At 42.5% G+C, this 14353-nt stretch overlaps 4 protein-coding genes and 1 long non-coding RNA gene across 7 annotated transcripts; 2 read left to right on the top strand and 3 right to left on the bottom strand.

Annotated features, from left to right (window-relative positions):
• Nucleotides 1-160: 160 nt before the first annotated feature.
• Nucleotides 161-1874, bottom strand: LOC120321823. Its single transcript, XR_005561547.1, has 2 exons — nt 1793-1874; nt 161-572 (listed from the first exon to the last, which is right to left on the bottom strand). It is a non-coding gene; the product is annotated as an uncharacterized LOC120321823 (long non-coding RNA).
• LOC6535269 (melanization protease 1) lies at nt 1852-3647 on the top strand. Its single transcript, XM_002095889.4, has 4 exons — nt 1852-2064; nt 2238-2401; nt 2574-2745; nt 2798-3647. The coding sequence occupies exons 1-4, from the start codon at nt 1995-1997 to the stop codon at nt 3520-3522; spliced, it is 1131 nt and encodes a 376-aa protein (XP_002095925.1). The 5' UTR covers nt 1852-1994; the 3' UTR covers nt 3523-3647.
• LOC6535270 (charged multivesicular body protein 3) lies at nt 3598-4752 on the bottom strand. Of its 2 annotated transcripts, none has more exons than XM_002095890.3 (3): nt 4592-4752; nt 4249-4489; nt 3598-4193 (listed from the first exon to the last, which is right to left on the bottom strand). In XM_002095890.3, the coding sequence occupies exons 1-3, from the start codon at nt 4634-4636 to the stop codon at nt 3808-3810; spliced, it is 672 nt and encodes a 223-aa protein (XP_002095926.1). In that variant the 5' UTR covers nt 4637-4752; the 3' UTR covers nt 3598-3807. The 2 variants fall into 2 exon arrangements, with proteins under 2 accessions (XP_002095926.1, XP_039231716.1); XM_039375782.1 differs by having other exon boundaries at nt 4249-4483; nt 4592-4751.
• An 868-nt stretch (nt 4753-5620) lies between these two features.
• On the top strand, nt 5621-8489 carry LOC6535271 (ATP-dependent RNA helicase SUV3 homolog, mitochondrial). 2 transcript variants are annotated; one of them, XM_039375777.2, is made up of 7 exons: nt 5621-5719; nt 5780-6100; nt 6157-6660; nt 6722-7031; nt 7087-7221; nt 7288-7917; nt 7969-8489. In XM_039375777.2, exons 2-7 carry the CDS (start codon nt 5785-5787, stop codon nt 8369-8371), a joined length of 2298 nt encoding a protein of 765 aa, XP_039231711.1. In that variant the 5' UTR covers nt 5621-5719; nt 5780-5784; the 3' UTR covers nt 8372-8489. The 2 variants fall into 2 exon arrangements, with proteins under 2 accessions (XP_039231711.1, XP_039231712.1); XM_039375778.2 differs by lacking the exon at nt 5621-5719 and having other exon boundaries at nt 5959-6100; nt 6168-6660.
• Nucleotides 8490-9641: 1152 nt separating this feature from the next.
• Nucleotides 9642-13888, bottom strand: LOC6535272 (synaptotagmin-16). Its single transcript, XM_039375780.2, has 6 exons — nt 13673-13888; nt 13392-13612; nt 13157-13318; nt 12764-13096; nt 12465-12697; nt 9642-11097 (listed from the first exon to the last, which is right to left on the bottom strand). The coding sequence occupies exons 2-6, from the start codon at nt 13435-13437 to the stop codon at nt 10114-10116; spliced, it is 1758 nt and encodes a 585-aa protein (XP_039231714.1). The 5' UTR covers nt 13438-13612; nt 13673-13888; the 3' UTR covers nt 9642-10113.
• Between the last annotated feature and the right edge of the window lie 465 nt (nt 13889-14353).

Consider the following 14353-nt stretch of genomic DNA (forward strand, 5'->3'; position numbering starts at 1 on the left):
TTTGTAAAAATAGTAGTCGCCTTCGCACACTCCTCCTGCGCCTCGTCACTTCATGGACTAAGATATGAGGTAGAGCGCAAAAGTGGGCGGAAATGATTGTGGATGGTGGCATTCCAACTTCGTCAGCAGGATTGGTGCTCTTATTAATTAAAACAGTGTATTGGTATTTCGGTACAAATTTTATTAAATCCGGCATTTAATTACACAAAAGAAAGACCACATATTTCAAAGCTGGAGCTCTTTGCAGTCAGCCAAGTGTGAACAGCGGTGTTTATTAGCCCAAAACCACGGGAACGGCGATTCACTTGCTTTTCCGTAGAATCCAATTTAATTTAATAGTAGTAGGAAGTTCAGCTCAAAGATAAACCGAAGAAAAGCCCTAATGAAATGCATTGTCAAATGAAATGGTAAAATTAACGACGTCCACTCTTTCTTGAAGTGGTCAACGGCATTAAATCAGCAAACTAATGGCCACTAAGCAAACTACAGGGCGACAGACATCCCTTCTGATGGAAGATGGCCAACTAAGGGTCTGTTCGCCTAAGAGCTTTTCGTTCGCATCCTGGCCTTACCTTAAAAGAATTTGGAAATAATTGAAATCAGTTCTTACTTTTTGCATTAATTGAAGCCTACATTTACAGCTAATCTTTACAGAACCGCCCCCGCCAGCGGAAAATTTAGTCAACTGATGAATATGTTCAATATGTTCAGTTGACAACATATTGGTAAGTATATATACGAAACAGAATTTGGATAAAGAAAGATGTAATATTTATTAATTCATTGTAAGCGTTCAAAAAGGTCGTTTTTGGATAATAATTTTTATGTGTTCTGAAAAATCTTTCTGGTGTGGTACATACATGTACATATGTATATAGAAATTTACAGTACTAATAAAAAAATTAAAATATATTGGCGAGGCAGCATTGGGCGATTTGTGGGCTTTAGAGTGGGCGTGGCAAAACATTTTTTCTGCAATTCTATATTAGAGTACTAATTTAAAATATATCAAAACCTTTTTCAAAAGTGTGGGCGAGGGCATTGGGCGGTTTGTGGGTGTTATAGTGGGCGTGGCAACATGCGCTGCGTCTATGACCCTGGAAATCTTATGCTCAATCTCAACTCTCTAGCCTTTATAGTTTCTGAGGTCTCGACCTTAATACGGACAAAAAGACGGGCATTCCCAGATCGACTCCGCTAGTTATCGTGATCAAGAATTTATATACTATACTCGGAAACGCTTCCTTCTGCCTGTTACATATTTTTCAAAGAATTTACTAGTAACGAAGGTAAAGGAATATGATAACTACTATAGGATATGTTTCTTTGATTATTTGCACAGATTTCATGTCTGCGACAACAACAAAAAAAACAATTTGGTAATATTAAGTTTAGGTTTTAAAAAAAAAACGATTATTAATTTTTTCACGAGCACATTTCAAACTTTTTCACTTTTGAATACAGAATTGTTTTATTATTTATTTATTAAATTAAAAGAATATTTATAAAAATACGTAAATATACATATAATTTACATTTACAAACCAGGTGGAACGCTATAGTCAAGTGTCTCGACTGACAGATGCATTATATTAATATGACGTATGATTAATATTCTCTCTCTCTCTCTTTCTCTCTCGATTAATAAAGTGGGTTTGCAAGATTTTCATCCCGTTGGTATGAGAAGTTCCTTGATAAGCAACGCATCAAGAGCGGACCCGAAATTGAGAACAGGCTTTGTTGCCAGTATGGGAGTGCCCAAAACCAGACCCTGAGATAAAGCCAGACTTACTCTCTCTTACTTCTCGTGTATTGCCGCAGGCTAAACCAGTCTCTGTGAGAACCGTTGATAGCTGTAACTTTGAGCTCGTTCGCTTGCCAGTTTCCAGACACATTCAGAGCAGGCGCCCTGTCAGCGGATCGTTCTTCCAAGTACTGTACTGCGAATCTATAGAACTGTACTGCCCAGCTATAGTACTGCCCAAGATATCATAATGGAACCGCTCTTCGCTCTCACCGTTCTGGGAATTCTTTTGATGAGTTCACTCAGCACTTACGCACAAGGCAAGTGGTTCAGGCTCTCAGTCGCAGTCGAGGATTGCTTGTATCAAAGCACAACGCAATCGCCTATCAGGGGTGAACTTCACCCCGCAGACTCTAAGCGTCTTGTTAAGTCGATGACTGCCACAGTGGACTGATCCCAGATCGCAGAAATCATTGATCCGTTTGTTTTTTAGAAATCTTTGGGTATTGTACTACGCCTGATGAAAACAGCGGCACCTGCATTAACCTCAGGGAATGTGGATACCTTTTCGAACTGCTTCAAGGCGAAGAGGTTACGGACCAGGACCGTCGATTTCTACAAAGCAGTCAATGTGGCTATCGCAATGGACAAGTGCTTGTTAGTAAACCCTTAAAAAGTTGCGGTGCTAAGATCATTTGTAGCCATTTTTATCGCCGAAGAGAACGCGTTCTCGATATAACATAGTCCATATATAATAAAGCATACACAAACATACATAATTTTAAACATAATAATGTAGGAATACGCATCTTTTTGTACCCTTTTTCAGATTTGCTGTGCAAACAGCAGAATACGTAACCAACAACCTACAATACGCCCCAGAACCAACCTACTACCCATGGCCCCCAATTGCGGTGATAACTTTGAAGACCGCGTGGTGGGTGGTAAGGAAACGGGAAAGAGGGAGTTTCCTTGGATGGCCCTAATAGAATACACAAAACGTGAGTAACCAACATCTTCCCTGCTGCAGAGACTGATCCTCCCTCTAACTAGCCGGCAACGTTAAGGGCCACCACTGTGGCGGATCTTTAATCAACAATCGTTACGTGCTTACGGCGGCACACTGCGTCTCGGCTATTCCCAGTGAGTGGCAGCTGACGGGAGTACGCCTGGGTGAGTGGGATGCGAGAACCAATCCTGATTGTACAGTCGGCAAAAATGGACTGCGGGACTGCAACGAACCCTACGTGGACAGCCCTGTTGTGGAGCGTATTCCGCACCCGCAGTACCCGGGAAACTCCCGTGACCAGTTAAACGACATAGCTTTGCTGCGATTGCGGGACGAGGTTCAGTATAGCGACTTTATATTACCAGTTTGTTTGCCCACTTTACCGTCCCATCGCAACAATATTTTCCTTGGTCGAAAGGTGGTGGTGGCAGGGTGGGGTCGCACGGAATATAACTTTACGTCCAATATAAAGCTGAAGGCAGAGTTGGATCCGGTACCGACGTCCGACTGCAACCAACGATACGCCAGCCAACGAAGGACTGTCACCTCCAAACAAATGTGCGCCGGCGGAGTGGAAGGTGTTGACTCTTGTCGCGGGGACTCGGGTGGCCCCCTTTTGCTCGAGGATTTTTCCAATGGATACTCAAACTTCTATATTGCGGGTGTCGTCTCTTACGGACCCACGCCCTGTGGACTAAAAGGATGGCCTGGAGTGTACACAAGGGTTGAGGCGTATCTGAGCTGGATAGAATACAACGTTAGAGCTTAATCGTAAATGGCGTAAATAACCATTCTTAGGGCTTGATCGTAAATCGTGCAAATTATCATTGTAAAAACGGACACGTCACAGCAAATATCGATTTTTAATAAAAGGTAGATTATACAATAAAATAAGTTATATTGTGTATATTTAACGGTAAAACGCGTAGAGTTCAGCACTTCTTGAACTGGGGTACTGTGCACTTACATATAATATAAAAACTCAAATTTAGTTTTTGAAGAATATTTTGCCAGTCGGAATCACTTGCTTTATGCAATCCCCATAGCAGTCGATTTAAGATCGCAGCGAGGCCAGGCGGCTCTGCATTTCTTGCAGTTCCTCTCCATCCTCATCATCTTGCTCAACCTCGACGGTCGCAGCAGACACAGACGTCTTGTCTGCCGGTGTAGCCTCTGGGGGCAGGGGAGCTTCCCCAAGCTTGCCATCTGTGATCTCCCACAAAACCTTATCAACCTCCTTGCCAGCCTCCTCCTCTAGCTCCTCAGACTCCTCCAACGACTCCATGGTCTCGTCCAGCATCTCCTCGATGATGCCTGCCTTCATCATTTCCTTTGACATGTCGCGCATAATGCCTGCAAGCTCTGGATAGCGCACCAGGCTTTGCATGGCTTGCAAGACGTCTGTAGACTTTTGCAAAGATCCAGCTACACGCAAGGTGGCTACAAGTAGGATTCGATAGCCGGGTCTTGTGAAAGAAACGAAGATTCCACTCACCTAGCTGATTTTTCATCTGGATCTGAATCGAGTTGAGGTGCGCCTTTGACGTGTATATGCGGTTAATGGCCTTTCGCGAGTTCACAATCTCTTTGGCAAGAATGACGCAGGTGTCGCGGTCATTTTTCTGGGCTGCTTGTTTGAGGGAGCGTTTTACCTTCTCCTCCTCGCGCTGGATACTTCGGATCTGGCGATCCAGCTGGTTGCCCTCCTTCCGTATCTTATGCGTCCACTCCTGCACCTAAGATAAATTTACAAAGAAAACCAATACGAAGCAAAACAATGCCTAATAAAATCAAAACTGGAATGATATCATACCCCAAAGCAATCTCTGCATCGTTACCTGCTCTTTGGGATCTTTACTGGGAGTTTTGCCGAATAACCCCATTGCTCAAGTCGTTAAGATAATTGTCTGGAATTAATGTTATTAAAACAATTTTTTTGTTAAAAAATTCCAATGATTCATTTTATTTTGATTCTGACAACCAATACACAGCGTTGCCAATAGGGTTGTTGATAATATATCAAAATATCAATATATCGATATTTTTCTGAAAATAATATATTTATATCGTGATATAAAAAATTGTTGCCCAAATATCGTTATTGCGATATATTTTTGATATTTTTTTTTATATTTTCCCTTTGCTCACTCTGATTTCGACGCGATACTAAGAACACGAGCACGTGATAAGATGGATATCAAATCGAATTACATAGAAATAAAAAACGGGACTGCAAAATGCAAACTGTTCGAAAGAATTATATAAACCAGTGGAAACACTTCAAACATGTCCTCGGACCTTAAAAATGTATTTATTTTTATAAATAAATTTATATTTTTAAAATTTATTTATTTTTATAAATAAATTTATATTTTTATTGTGGGGAAAAAAAATTTTATTTGAAAAAAAAAAATATATATCGATAATTTTTTTTGATATATTAAAAATTATCATCATTTTGTTTTGATAAGAAAATATCATCGATACGATATTTTTTTAATATCACGACATCCCTAGTTGCCAATATAATTGGGTTGTAAATAGCATAGCAAAACATCGATAGATCGATATTTTTAATAAAAATTATATGTTGTTAATTTGAATTAACATTCAATCTACCAATTTTTAAATAAAATATTATTTCCTTAGTGCTGATTGATTTTCATCTTGTCGAATATATCAGAATCATTAATCTGATTCATTTTTGTAATAAAAATATTATTGAAACGATATTTTTTAAAAACTATTTGACAACCTTTTTAGATATAGCGAGCCTCTGCGGTTGAGAAATACAATATCTTGCGATGTCAATCCACGATATTAATAGTTGATTATTTTATTTTTAAAGAATACCCGCCAACTTATATGAAAATCCATCGACACGGCAACGCTAGGAAAGAGCATTGTGACCCGTATTATCAGCTGTGCATAAGTTGATGGTGATTCTCTGTTATATCAGAGTTAACGTGAGTTCGCCAATTTAATTTATGCGAATTTTTGAATTAAAAACACATTTTTTCCACTAGAGTGGATGACCATGCAAAACTGCAGGCGCTGCATTATCCTAATGGGCCTCTTGCGGATGCCACTCTACCTGCGACCGTCCTTTTCAATGGATTTGTCCCTGCGACGATTACACCGTGCGTCCTCCTTGTTTTCTCGAAAAAGGCCGGAGACGAACTTGTCTGCGCTGTTCAAGCCTGTGCAGGTGCAGGCCAACACGCATTCGGAGGACGTGGGTTTCGAGCTGTCAGGAAAACTGGAAAAGTCCGAGCTGTTGAAGATTCTTAACAAGTTCACCCAACGGCGTGAAATCAAGTCCCTTTGCAGCGAAAACGGACTGGATGGTACGTATACACCTGTTTTTCATGACCCCCTCGTCTTACTTTGGATTCGTTCCAAGCCTACCTACAGCAACAGGCCTTTGGCTCATTCCGAAGATACTGCATCGAGGCAGAAAACCTTCCAGTAGATCTGCACATAACCTTTAGCGATATAACACAAGGAGCGGGTCACATCGATGATATATTCCCGTACTTCCTACGTCACGCAAGGACAGTATTTCCGCATCTGGACTGCATGGACGATCTAAAAAAGATTTCCGACCTGAGGCAGCCCGCCAACTGGTACAGCAACGCTCGCGCCATCACCCGGAAGATTGTTTTTCACGCGGGACCCACGAACTCTGGAAAGACCTACCATGCAATGGAGAGATACCTCAGTGCGAAGTCTGGGGTCTACTGCGGACCGCTAAAGCTTCTAGCCACGGAAGTGTACAACAAGGCCAATGAGCGCGGCACCCCCTGCGATCTTGTTACAGGCGAGGAGCGCAAGTTCGGCATCAGCGAAAACTCGCCAGCCTATCACGTCGCGTGCACAGTGGAAATGACCTCGGTCAACACTCCATGTAAGCGATTCGAGTCGTTTCCCTATTTCGTCGTTAATGTGTGCCGATTTTTCTGTGTCAGATGAGGTGGCTGTAATCGATGAAATACAACAGATCCGCGACTCCCAGCGAGGATGGGCTTGGACGCGGGCCTTCCTTGGATTGATCGCGGATGAAGTGCATGTTTGTGGTGAGCCAGGTGCATTGGGTCTCCTGCTAAAAATTTGCGAAACCACAGGCGAAACTGTTGAAGTGCGACAGTACAATCGACTTACGGAGCTTACTGTCGAAAATACTGCTTTAGTATCATTGGACAATGTAGTTCCTGGCGACTGCATCGTGTGCTTTAGCAAACATGATATATATACGGTTTCGCGAGAAATCGAAGCAAGGTCAGTATTGTTTAGTAATTGTTTCCTACTGATCCCTGACACAATTTTTTTTTAGAGGGAAGGAGGTAGCCGTCATATATGGGGGCCTGCCCCCTGGTACTAAGTTAGCCCAGGCTGCTAAGTTTAATGATCCAGAAAATAGCTGCAAGGTAATGGTGGCGACCGACGCCATCGGTATGGGCTTAAACCTGTAAGTAAATTTTTAACATACATATGTGGCTGGTCCAAATATAATGCGTGCAAAATTTACTTGCAGGAGCATTCGTCGAATCATATTCTACTCACTAATTAAACCGTCGATAAATGCGCGAGGAGAGCGCGAGATCGACACAATATCGGTTTCGTCCGCTCTTCAAATAGCAGGAAGAGCGGGCCGGTTCCGTACTCAATGGGAGCACGGATATGTTACTGCCTTCAAGACTGAGGACTTGCAGATCCTACAGCGAATTTTGGCTCAAACACCAGAGCCTTTAATGCAGGCGGGCTTGCATCCCACGGCCGATCAGATTGAGCTCTACGCCTACCACCTGCCAAACTCGTCTTTAAGCAACCTAATGGACATATTCGTGAATCTGTGTACTGTCGATGATTCTCTATACTTTATGTGCAACATTGAAGACTTTAAGTTCTTGGCCGAGATGATACAACATGTTCCTCTGCCCCTGCGGGCTCGCTATGTATTCTGTTGTTCACCTATAAATCGCAAGATGCCGTTTGTTTGCTCAATGTTCCTTAAGGTAGCACGGCAATACAGCCGTAGCGAACCTATTACCTTTGATTTTATAAAAAAAAACTGTGGCTGGCCGTTCAAGCTACCCAAGACAATATTAGACCTGGTTCATCTTGAGGCCGTCTTTGACGTGATGGATCTGTATCTTTGGTTAAGGCAAGTCTTGCAAAAAGCGCGTTAGAAAAAAACTAAAATCTTGTTTTGCAGCTATCGGTTCATGGATCTTTTCCCCGAAGCGGCCTACGTAAGAGATGCCCAAAAGGAACTGGACGAGATTATACAGCAAGGCGTCTTCCAAATAACTCGCTTGCTTAAAAATACCGAAGCAAGTCAGGACGGAGTGACTTCAAGCTATGCAATGCGCCGAATAACGCGCATGAAGGAACCTCGACTACCCAGCTCGTCGCGTGGACGTCTGACCGAAAGGTTGCTTGCGCAGGGTCTTCTTACACCAGGCATGCTAACTGAGCTACGCAAGGAATGGGACGCCCAGCAAGTCGAAAATTCTAATTCGGTATCTAATGAAAAGTTGGAATCAGATGTGAATAGTGACGACGAAGATAATTTCTTAGGAATCGGGCGAAAGACAAGGAAAAAACGCAGAAAATAAACGTGTCAGATTAGTTAGATTACGAAGTAAGTAGGTAACATTTTTTTATAATATAATTTTATTCGAAGTGGCAATTAAGTAATATTAAAATTATTCACTTGATAATTAACAATGACAATTTAATTGTTTAAATTTAAGAGTGTAAATATGTTATCTGCCTCAGAAAGAATCAATTTGTTTTCTTGCAATTTATGGAGGGAGATTATACGCAGAGTCTGAAACAAGGCTAACGGCCGTTGTACTGTTGAATTTGGAAATGTGTAATACTGTCATTAACGATTTCGTTTAGTTGGCCAGATTTGGCCTCGCTCTCTTTCCCAAATAAGAGTATAGACCTAGCATATAAATGGCCTTTGTATTAACTAGGAACGCATATTTATTCGAATTGCGGTTATAAAATATTCGACACGTAAAACATACAGATTTTTAAAAGATATAAATACATGAAAGGCAAAATACGCTCCTATTATTCAACATTCAAATAAATATTACGTAAGATGCGCATGGCAATACCTTAATTGTTTTGTTCTTTTGGGTTTCGATTTAATTTTTAGTTTACAAACAAATTTATTTAAATATTTTTTAAAGCTTTAAGTTTTCTTCTTTAAGTTTCTTTTAAGTTGTGTAATTTACGCACCTCAATGCAAAACCAAAGTGCTCATTTCATTTCGAAAAGTCCAGCTACAACGACTGTCAACGATCGTCAGACTCTTCTTTTAGTCCGATCCCTAAATATAAATTAAGCTCTAATGAATTCCTTCTTCTTACCCTACACGCGATTTAGAATGCTTGCACTCGGAGATTTTCTAAATTTTTCATCCAACATTTTTTTCAACTTGTCTTCGAATGTAGAATATGTATTTGTGCGTTTAAATTCTAAGCTACCGATACTTTTGTCTTTTCTTAAATATAAAAACTGGAACATGCGCATGGCTCTTGATCAAAAAAACAAGAGTTCCACACGTAGGTTTGTTAAGGTATGTAAATTTCTGGTTTCATGTATATATGTATGTATGCAGTGGCTACAATTGTTTTTATGTGTTTTTGATTTTCATATTTTGGTAATAAAAAAGTGCTAGTCTCAATAGACTTTGGGCAGCTAGTGCCGGACCTAATGTTTAAATATAAGATGCAGAAAGGTCAATTACAACAATTCGTCCCTCATCCGTAACTTGTACAGATGCACAAATGTGCACTCAAAATCTTTAATCCGCTCTGTTCGGCCCTCTGGTATTTCATATAGTATTCTTTATCACAAACAATCATAAAATTTAAATTTGAAGTATTTATTTAAGTACTGGTATGCACTTTACGTGTCATTGCGTATAAAATTTGAATATTCTAGGTGATTTTTTTGAAGTTTTCATATTTTATACATTTTATGAACAAAATTGATTTCAAATTACAAATATTTTATTGCCCAGTTGGGCTAGATTGTTCGGATGGCCCTACCTCTTAGTTGGTCTCATCCTGGGCCAAGCACTCGTCAACGGCAACCGTCATTTGGCATCGACCCTTGTAAAAACAAATCACAAACACCGACCTCTGCTTTAGACAAAGTCAAGCTGCAGGCCTGGCTCAATATCAAGTGCGACCGCGTCATCAGCATGGAATTGAGCTCCGTCCTCCTTCAGAGGGGACTCCTTCGAGCCCTTCTCGCGGGACCGGTCCTTGAATGCAGCGAAACCCAGTTTTCGGAGGGCCTTTCCGCTGCGTCCGAAGGACTGGCCCAGCTGCTCAAATCAGGAGTCCACCAGCACATGCCAACGCGCCAGCATCTCGCCCTTGGGCATCTCACACACGTCTGCCCAATGGGCTACTTCTTCAGATCCGGACGAGTTCAGTCCCAGGCTGAACCAGCCGACCATCTCGTTTTTTCTCATGTGCCGTTTGGCGTACACAGAGATCATCAGAGTAACATCGTTGAGCTGAAACAGGGCTACCTGAAAGGCAAATGTCTCCTTAAAAAGCGGGTTGGGTTGACCCCTGCGTATTGACGTTTTGGCCCGGGAGATCTCTTGTCCGATGCTGCTGACCATAACCATTTTAACGTACGTGTCGGGCGCCTTGTTCAGCGACAAGTTACGGAAGTGGCTGCCCTTAATAATCTCCACGCTCAGCCGCCCGGTGACCCCGTTGTAGCTCAAACCCAGCAGCAACTCAGACACGCCCCCATGCTGCATGGACGAGGTGGAGCCCGCGCTTTCTGACCGAGCAAGGCTTAACAGATCGCTGGTAGAGCCCAGGCCTGAAGAGGTGTTGCGAGGCTCTAGTGGCAGCCATAGGTTTGTCTCCAGTTCAAGGTCTACAGTGGCGAAGCTCACATACGCCTCCCCGATCAGGCGTTCCTTACGCAGCCGCTCGCAGCCATAAAGCCGCACACGCAGTCCCATGTTGTTCACATCTTCTGGGTTGACGCGGTGCAGCAGGAAGCTCTCCATATACTGTGGGGTTTCGCCGCTGCGGATCTTAGTTTTGAGCTTCTGCTTCTTGCTCGGCAGCATTAACATCCGGACCTGCGTATGGGTGGCCTGTCCAATACCTAGGGGCGGAAGGTTTTTGGCCTGCATCACGTGCACTGTCATTTTCCGCATTGGGGCGTCGTACAGCAGCGACAACTCCAGCTCGATGGGACCCCTCTGAACGGGCGACTCCTTGTGGTCCACCCCCACCAAAAGGTCATCCGACTTGACCGAACGCAAGTCGCTGGTGTCGAATAGGGGTTCCTGGAAAAGGCAAAGTTTTGTCTTTTAGACAAAGTTCTAATGGAAGAGCTTAAACTATAGTAAAAAACAATAAGAAATGGTATAGTTGAGTGCCTTGACTATAAAGTACTTATTACTAAGCAATAAGATTTTATAATAAACAAGAGAGAACGCTATAGTCGAGTTCCCCGACTATCTGATACCCGTTACTCAGCTAGTGGAAGTGCGAAGGAAAGACTTCAACTCGGACAGTTTTTGGCGGTTTGTGGGCGTTATAGTGGGCGTGGTCAAAAGATTTTTGGCGAATAGATAGAAATTTACAAGATCAATACAAAAATGAAAAAATATTAAGACATTTTTCAAAAGTGTGGGCGTGGCAGTTTTGGGCGGTTTGTGGGCGTTAGAGTGGGCGTGGCAACATGAATCGACTGCTTCTATATCTCTGGAGTCTGTATGCTTAATCTCAATTTTCTAGCTTTTGTAGTTCCTGAGATCTCGACGTTCATACGGACGGACAAACGGACGGACAGACGTACATGGCCATATTCACTCGGTTATTTATCCTGATCTTTATATGGTCGGAAACGCTTCCTTCTGCCTGTTGCATACTATTCAACGAATCTAGTATACCCTTTTACTATACGAGTAACGGGTATAAAAAGACTGCAGGTATAGATAATTTTCGGAATATTAATTGGTACTAGTGAAGTAACATCCAATTTAAATTATTTTTTTTTAGGTATTACCACAAACTACAACGGTCTAGCTTTTAAAGATAGCAAATGAAACAGATCGTTAGTCGAAGAGTTGGTTCGTTAAGGATTCATATGTGGATTCCCATGCTCATCAAACTGTTCCTCAATTATGTACGCAATCCTCCATTAACTTGACGGAATCCTTTTTGATTTGGCATTACAGGATACGGAAAAGTTAAATGCTGATAAACTGTTTAAAGTTAGTTTATTTCTAAAATTCGAAGTTTCGGATTTTAACAATTTAATGATATTTCTTTAAAGAATTTTTATTCTTGCACACTTTTACCGAGATTTTTCCTCAATCATATTAATTTTCTCTCTCGATTGTTGTACTTGACGTTATTATTGGTGGAAAACCACTGGAGTGGTTTCGGCAATTCAAATTGATTCGGCTTAAGGGTCGTGGTAGATTCAATGTCATTAAGGTCAAGATAATAAATTCTTTATGTACATATTCAATACCACGCCGTAATGAATTTAAAATATATAATTAACAGATGTTGAATTGTCAAGTAAAGAAAACGGACTCCACTACGTTTGTTGGGTACTTCTTTCGAAACCGACCAAAAGTTGAATGCTTTTTTAGAGGGGCATACCTTTTTTAAAGGAAGAGACACATGTAGTTACACTTACGTCATCGTTGTTGTTGCTGCTGGGGTTGTTATTGCTGGCTGTAATCGAGTTGTTGTTGTTGATGCTGTAGCCATTGACCATGGGCACCACCAGCACGTTGTCCCGTTCCTTGTCCAGTTTGGGCGCAGCAGCCACGTCGACCCGGTGCTGGTACTTCAAAGCCTGGGTTGTGGGCCGGTGTCCTGCACACGGGTTGCGGAAGGCTGTTGCCGGGTGGGGGACTGTGGTTGTGCCTGTCAAAAGGTCGTGACTCATTGCAACGGCTGTCAATTAGCTGCCCATGACCACGCCATGCTTACCTTTGCTGAGGCCCGTCAGGATGCTTATGTGACTGTCCACTGAGACCTCCATGGAGTCATTGGAGCTGCACTCACTGTGCGACGACGGGATTCCAACCTTGCCACGCTCGGCGATGGCTAAGGGGTCACGCGTTACCGTCACCCTCTGCAGGTCGGCACCGGCGCCTGCCTGGTGGTAGTTAAAGCTCTGCGCCGTCAGCGGATTAGCCTGGCTTATTCCCAGCCCGTATCCGCCAGGCTTCTCGCCCAGCTGGTGCTGATGGTGCCACCGTAGACGGCGCAGTATGTCCTCCTCCGAATCGGAACTGGTGTTCTCGTAACGCCTCTTGCGAGCTACAATGACAGTTAAAAGTTTGCAAGTCAGCCCCAATACATATTGAACACTGTACTCACTGATCTTCTGCACACACTTGATTGCCAGGTGGCGCTCGTCACAGCAGTTGATTGCATGGCGGTAGTGGAAGCAGCACCTGCGACTGATGAAGAAAAACAACAGGAGCAGTAGAACGAAGACTCCGAAAAAGGCGCCCAGCAGCGTGGTCACCTCTACGGTGCCTGAAGGATTTAATAGTCACGGTTGATGTGGTTCAGGTCAGAATGGGGTAGCTTGTGTGGTGCATATACATACCGAGCGTCGGAGTGCTATCTAGGCCAGAAGCAGAGGTGACAATCATCTTGGGTCATACGAGGATCCTGGCAAACACGAGTCTACTACTCGCAATTCATTGCACCCGGACAACACGTCAAGTCACTTAAAACACTTCTCACAGCAGCAGGATAGCAAAAGCTCGGATATTTGACAGCATAGTCTTGCAGGATAACTGGAATCGATTTTTCACAGGAAAACGACTGGGGATGAATGCAAAGGAGCCGTTTGGAAGGTGGTGTTACCCGTTTTTTTGAACTTACGTTTTTTGCAACTGTTGATCTAAGATTTGGTGGCGAAATATTTAAATAAATTATAGAAGGAACAACAATACTATTCTATCACATTTAATTTCTTGAGGGTGCAATACTGTGAGTCAGGCAACGGGAGATTCATAAATAAAAATCAAGCGCCCAGAATTTAATTCAACTGCTGCTTCAAACTCGAGGGAAAAACTGCCTCGAGGCAAGCACTTCGGAGCTTAATCCATTCACCCCCATTGTGTGGTACATACAGAGCTCGGAAAAGCTCCGTTTTGACAGTTGCATCGCAGGAACAACTGTTGCTGTTTTGTGTTTGGGGAGCACGATTTCAAGCTGACGACTAAGAAACGGAAATCTTTTTTATTCGAAGCTTTTATTAGGATTGTTTAGAATTTCTCTAATAATGATTCTTTCAATAAATGTTTACAACAAAGATCTTTCGTCTATTATTGAAATGCAAAAATGTGGAAAAAAAACGCAGCGGCTTTGGACATTAGAATCCATACACGCTCCTTTCACGTAATTAACTTATGTTACACAGAGTTTTCCGACTGTTAGAAAAATAGCCTTGTATTTTAGACCCTGTTTTTAAATTTACTCGTACTTACATACAAACGCACTGTTATTCGATAGCAGATAGCAGTACCAAACGCAGCCACCGATAATGGCAACAATCGTTTC

Source organism: Drosophila yakuba, chromosome 3R, assembly GCF_016746365.2.
Source record: "Drosophila yakuba strain Tai18E2 chromosome 3R, Prin_Dyak_Tai18E2_2.1, whole genome shotgun sequence".
Taxonomy (NCBI): Eukaryota; Metazoa; Arthropoda; class Insecta; order Diptera; family Drosophilidae; genus Drosophila; species Drosophila yakuba.

Bases quoted from the DNA above. Each gene is read 5' to 3' on its own strand.
- LOC6535269 (XM_002095889.4), top strand. From the start codon at position 1,995: ATGGAACCGCTCTTCGCTCTCACCGTTCTGGGAATTCTTTTGATGAGT. The intron at 2,065-2,237 runs GCAAGTGGTTCA...TTTGTTTTTTAG, and splicing joins ACTCAGCACTTACGCACAAG to AAATCTTTGGGTATTGTACT. The intron at 2,746-2,797 runs GTGAGTAACCAA...CCCTCTAACTAG, and splicing joins CCTAATAGAATACACAAAAC to CCGGCAACGTTAAGGGCCAC.
- LOC6535270 (XM_002095890.3), bottom strand. From the start codon at position 4,636: ATGGGGTTATTCGGCAAAACTCCCAGTAAAGATCCCAAAGAGCAG. The intron at 4,490-4,591 runs GTAACGATGCAG...AATTTATCTTAG, and splicing joins GTAAAGATCCCAAAGAGCAG to GTGCAGGAGTGGACGCATAA. The intron at 4,194-4,248 runs GTGAGTGGAATC...TCCTACTTGTAG, and splicing joins CCAGATGAAAAATCAGCTAG to CCACCTTGCGTGTAGCTGGA.
- LOC6535271 (XM_039375777.2), top strand. From the start codon at position 5,785: ATGACCATGCAAAACTGCAGGCGCTGCATTATCCTAATGGGCCTCTTG. The intron at 6,101-6,156 runs GTACGTATACAC...ATTCGTTCCAAG, and splicing joins CAGCGAAAACGGACTGGATG to CCTACCTACAGCAACAGGCC. The intron at 7,918-7,968 runs GCAAGTCTTGCA...CTTGTTTTGCAG, and splicing joins GATCTGTATCTTTGGTTAAG to CTATCGGTTCATGGATCTTT.
- LOC6535272 (XM_039375780.2), bottom strand. From the start codon at position 13,437: ATGATTGTCACCTCTGCTTCTGGCCTAGATAGCACTCCGACGCTCG. The intron at 13,319-13,391 runs GTATGTATATGC...TAAATCCTTCAG, and splicing joins AGATAGCACTCCGACGCTCG to GCACCGTAGAGGTGACCACG. The intron at 12,698-12,763 runs GTAAGCATGGCG...ACCTTTTGACAG, and splicing joins CCTGACGGGCCTCAGCAAAG to GCACAACCACAGTCCCCCAC.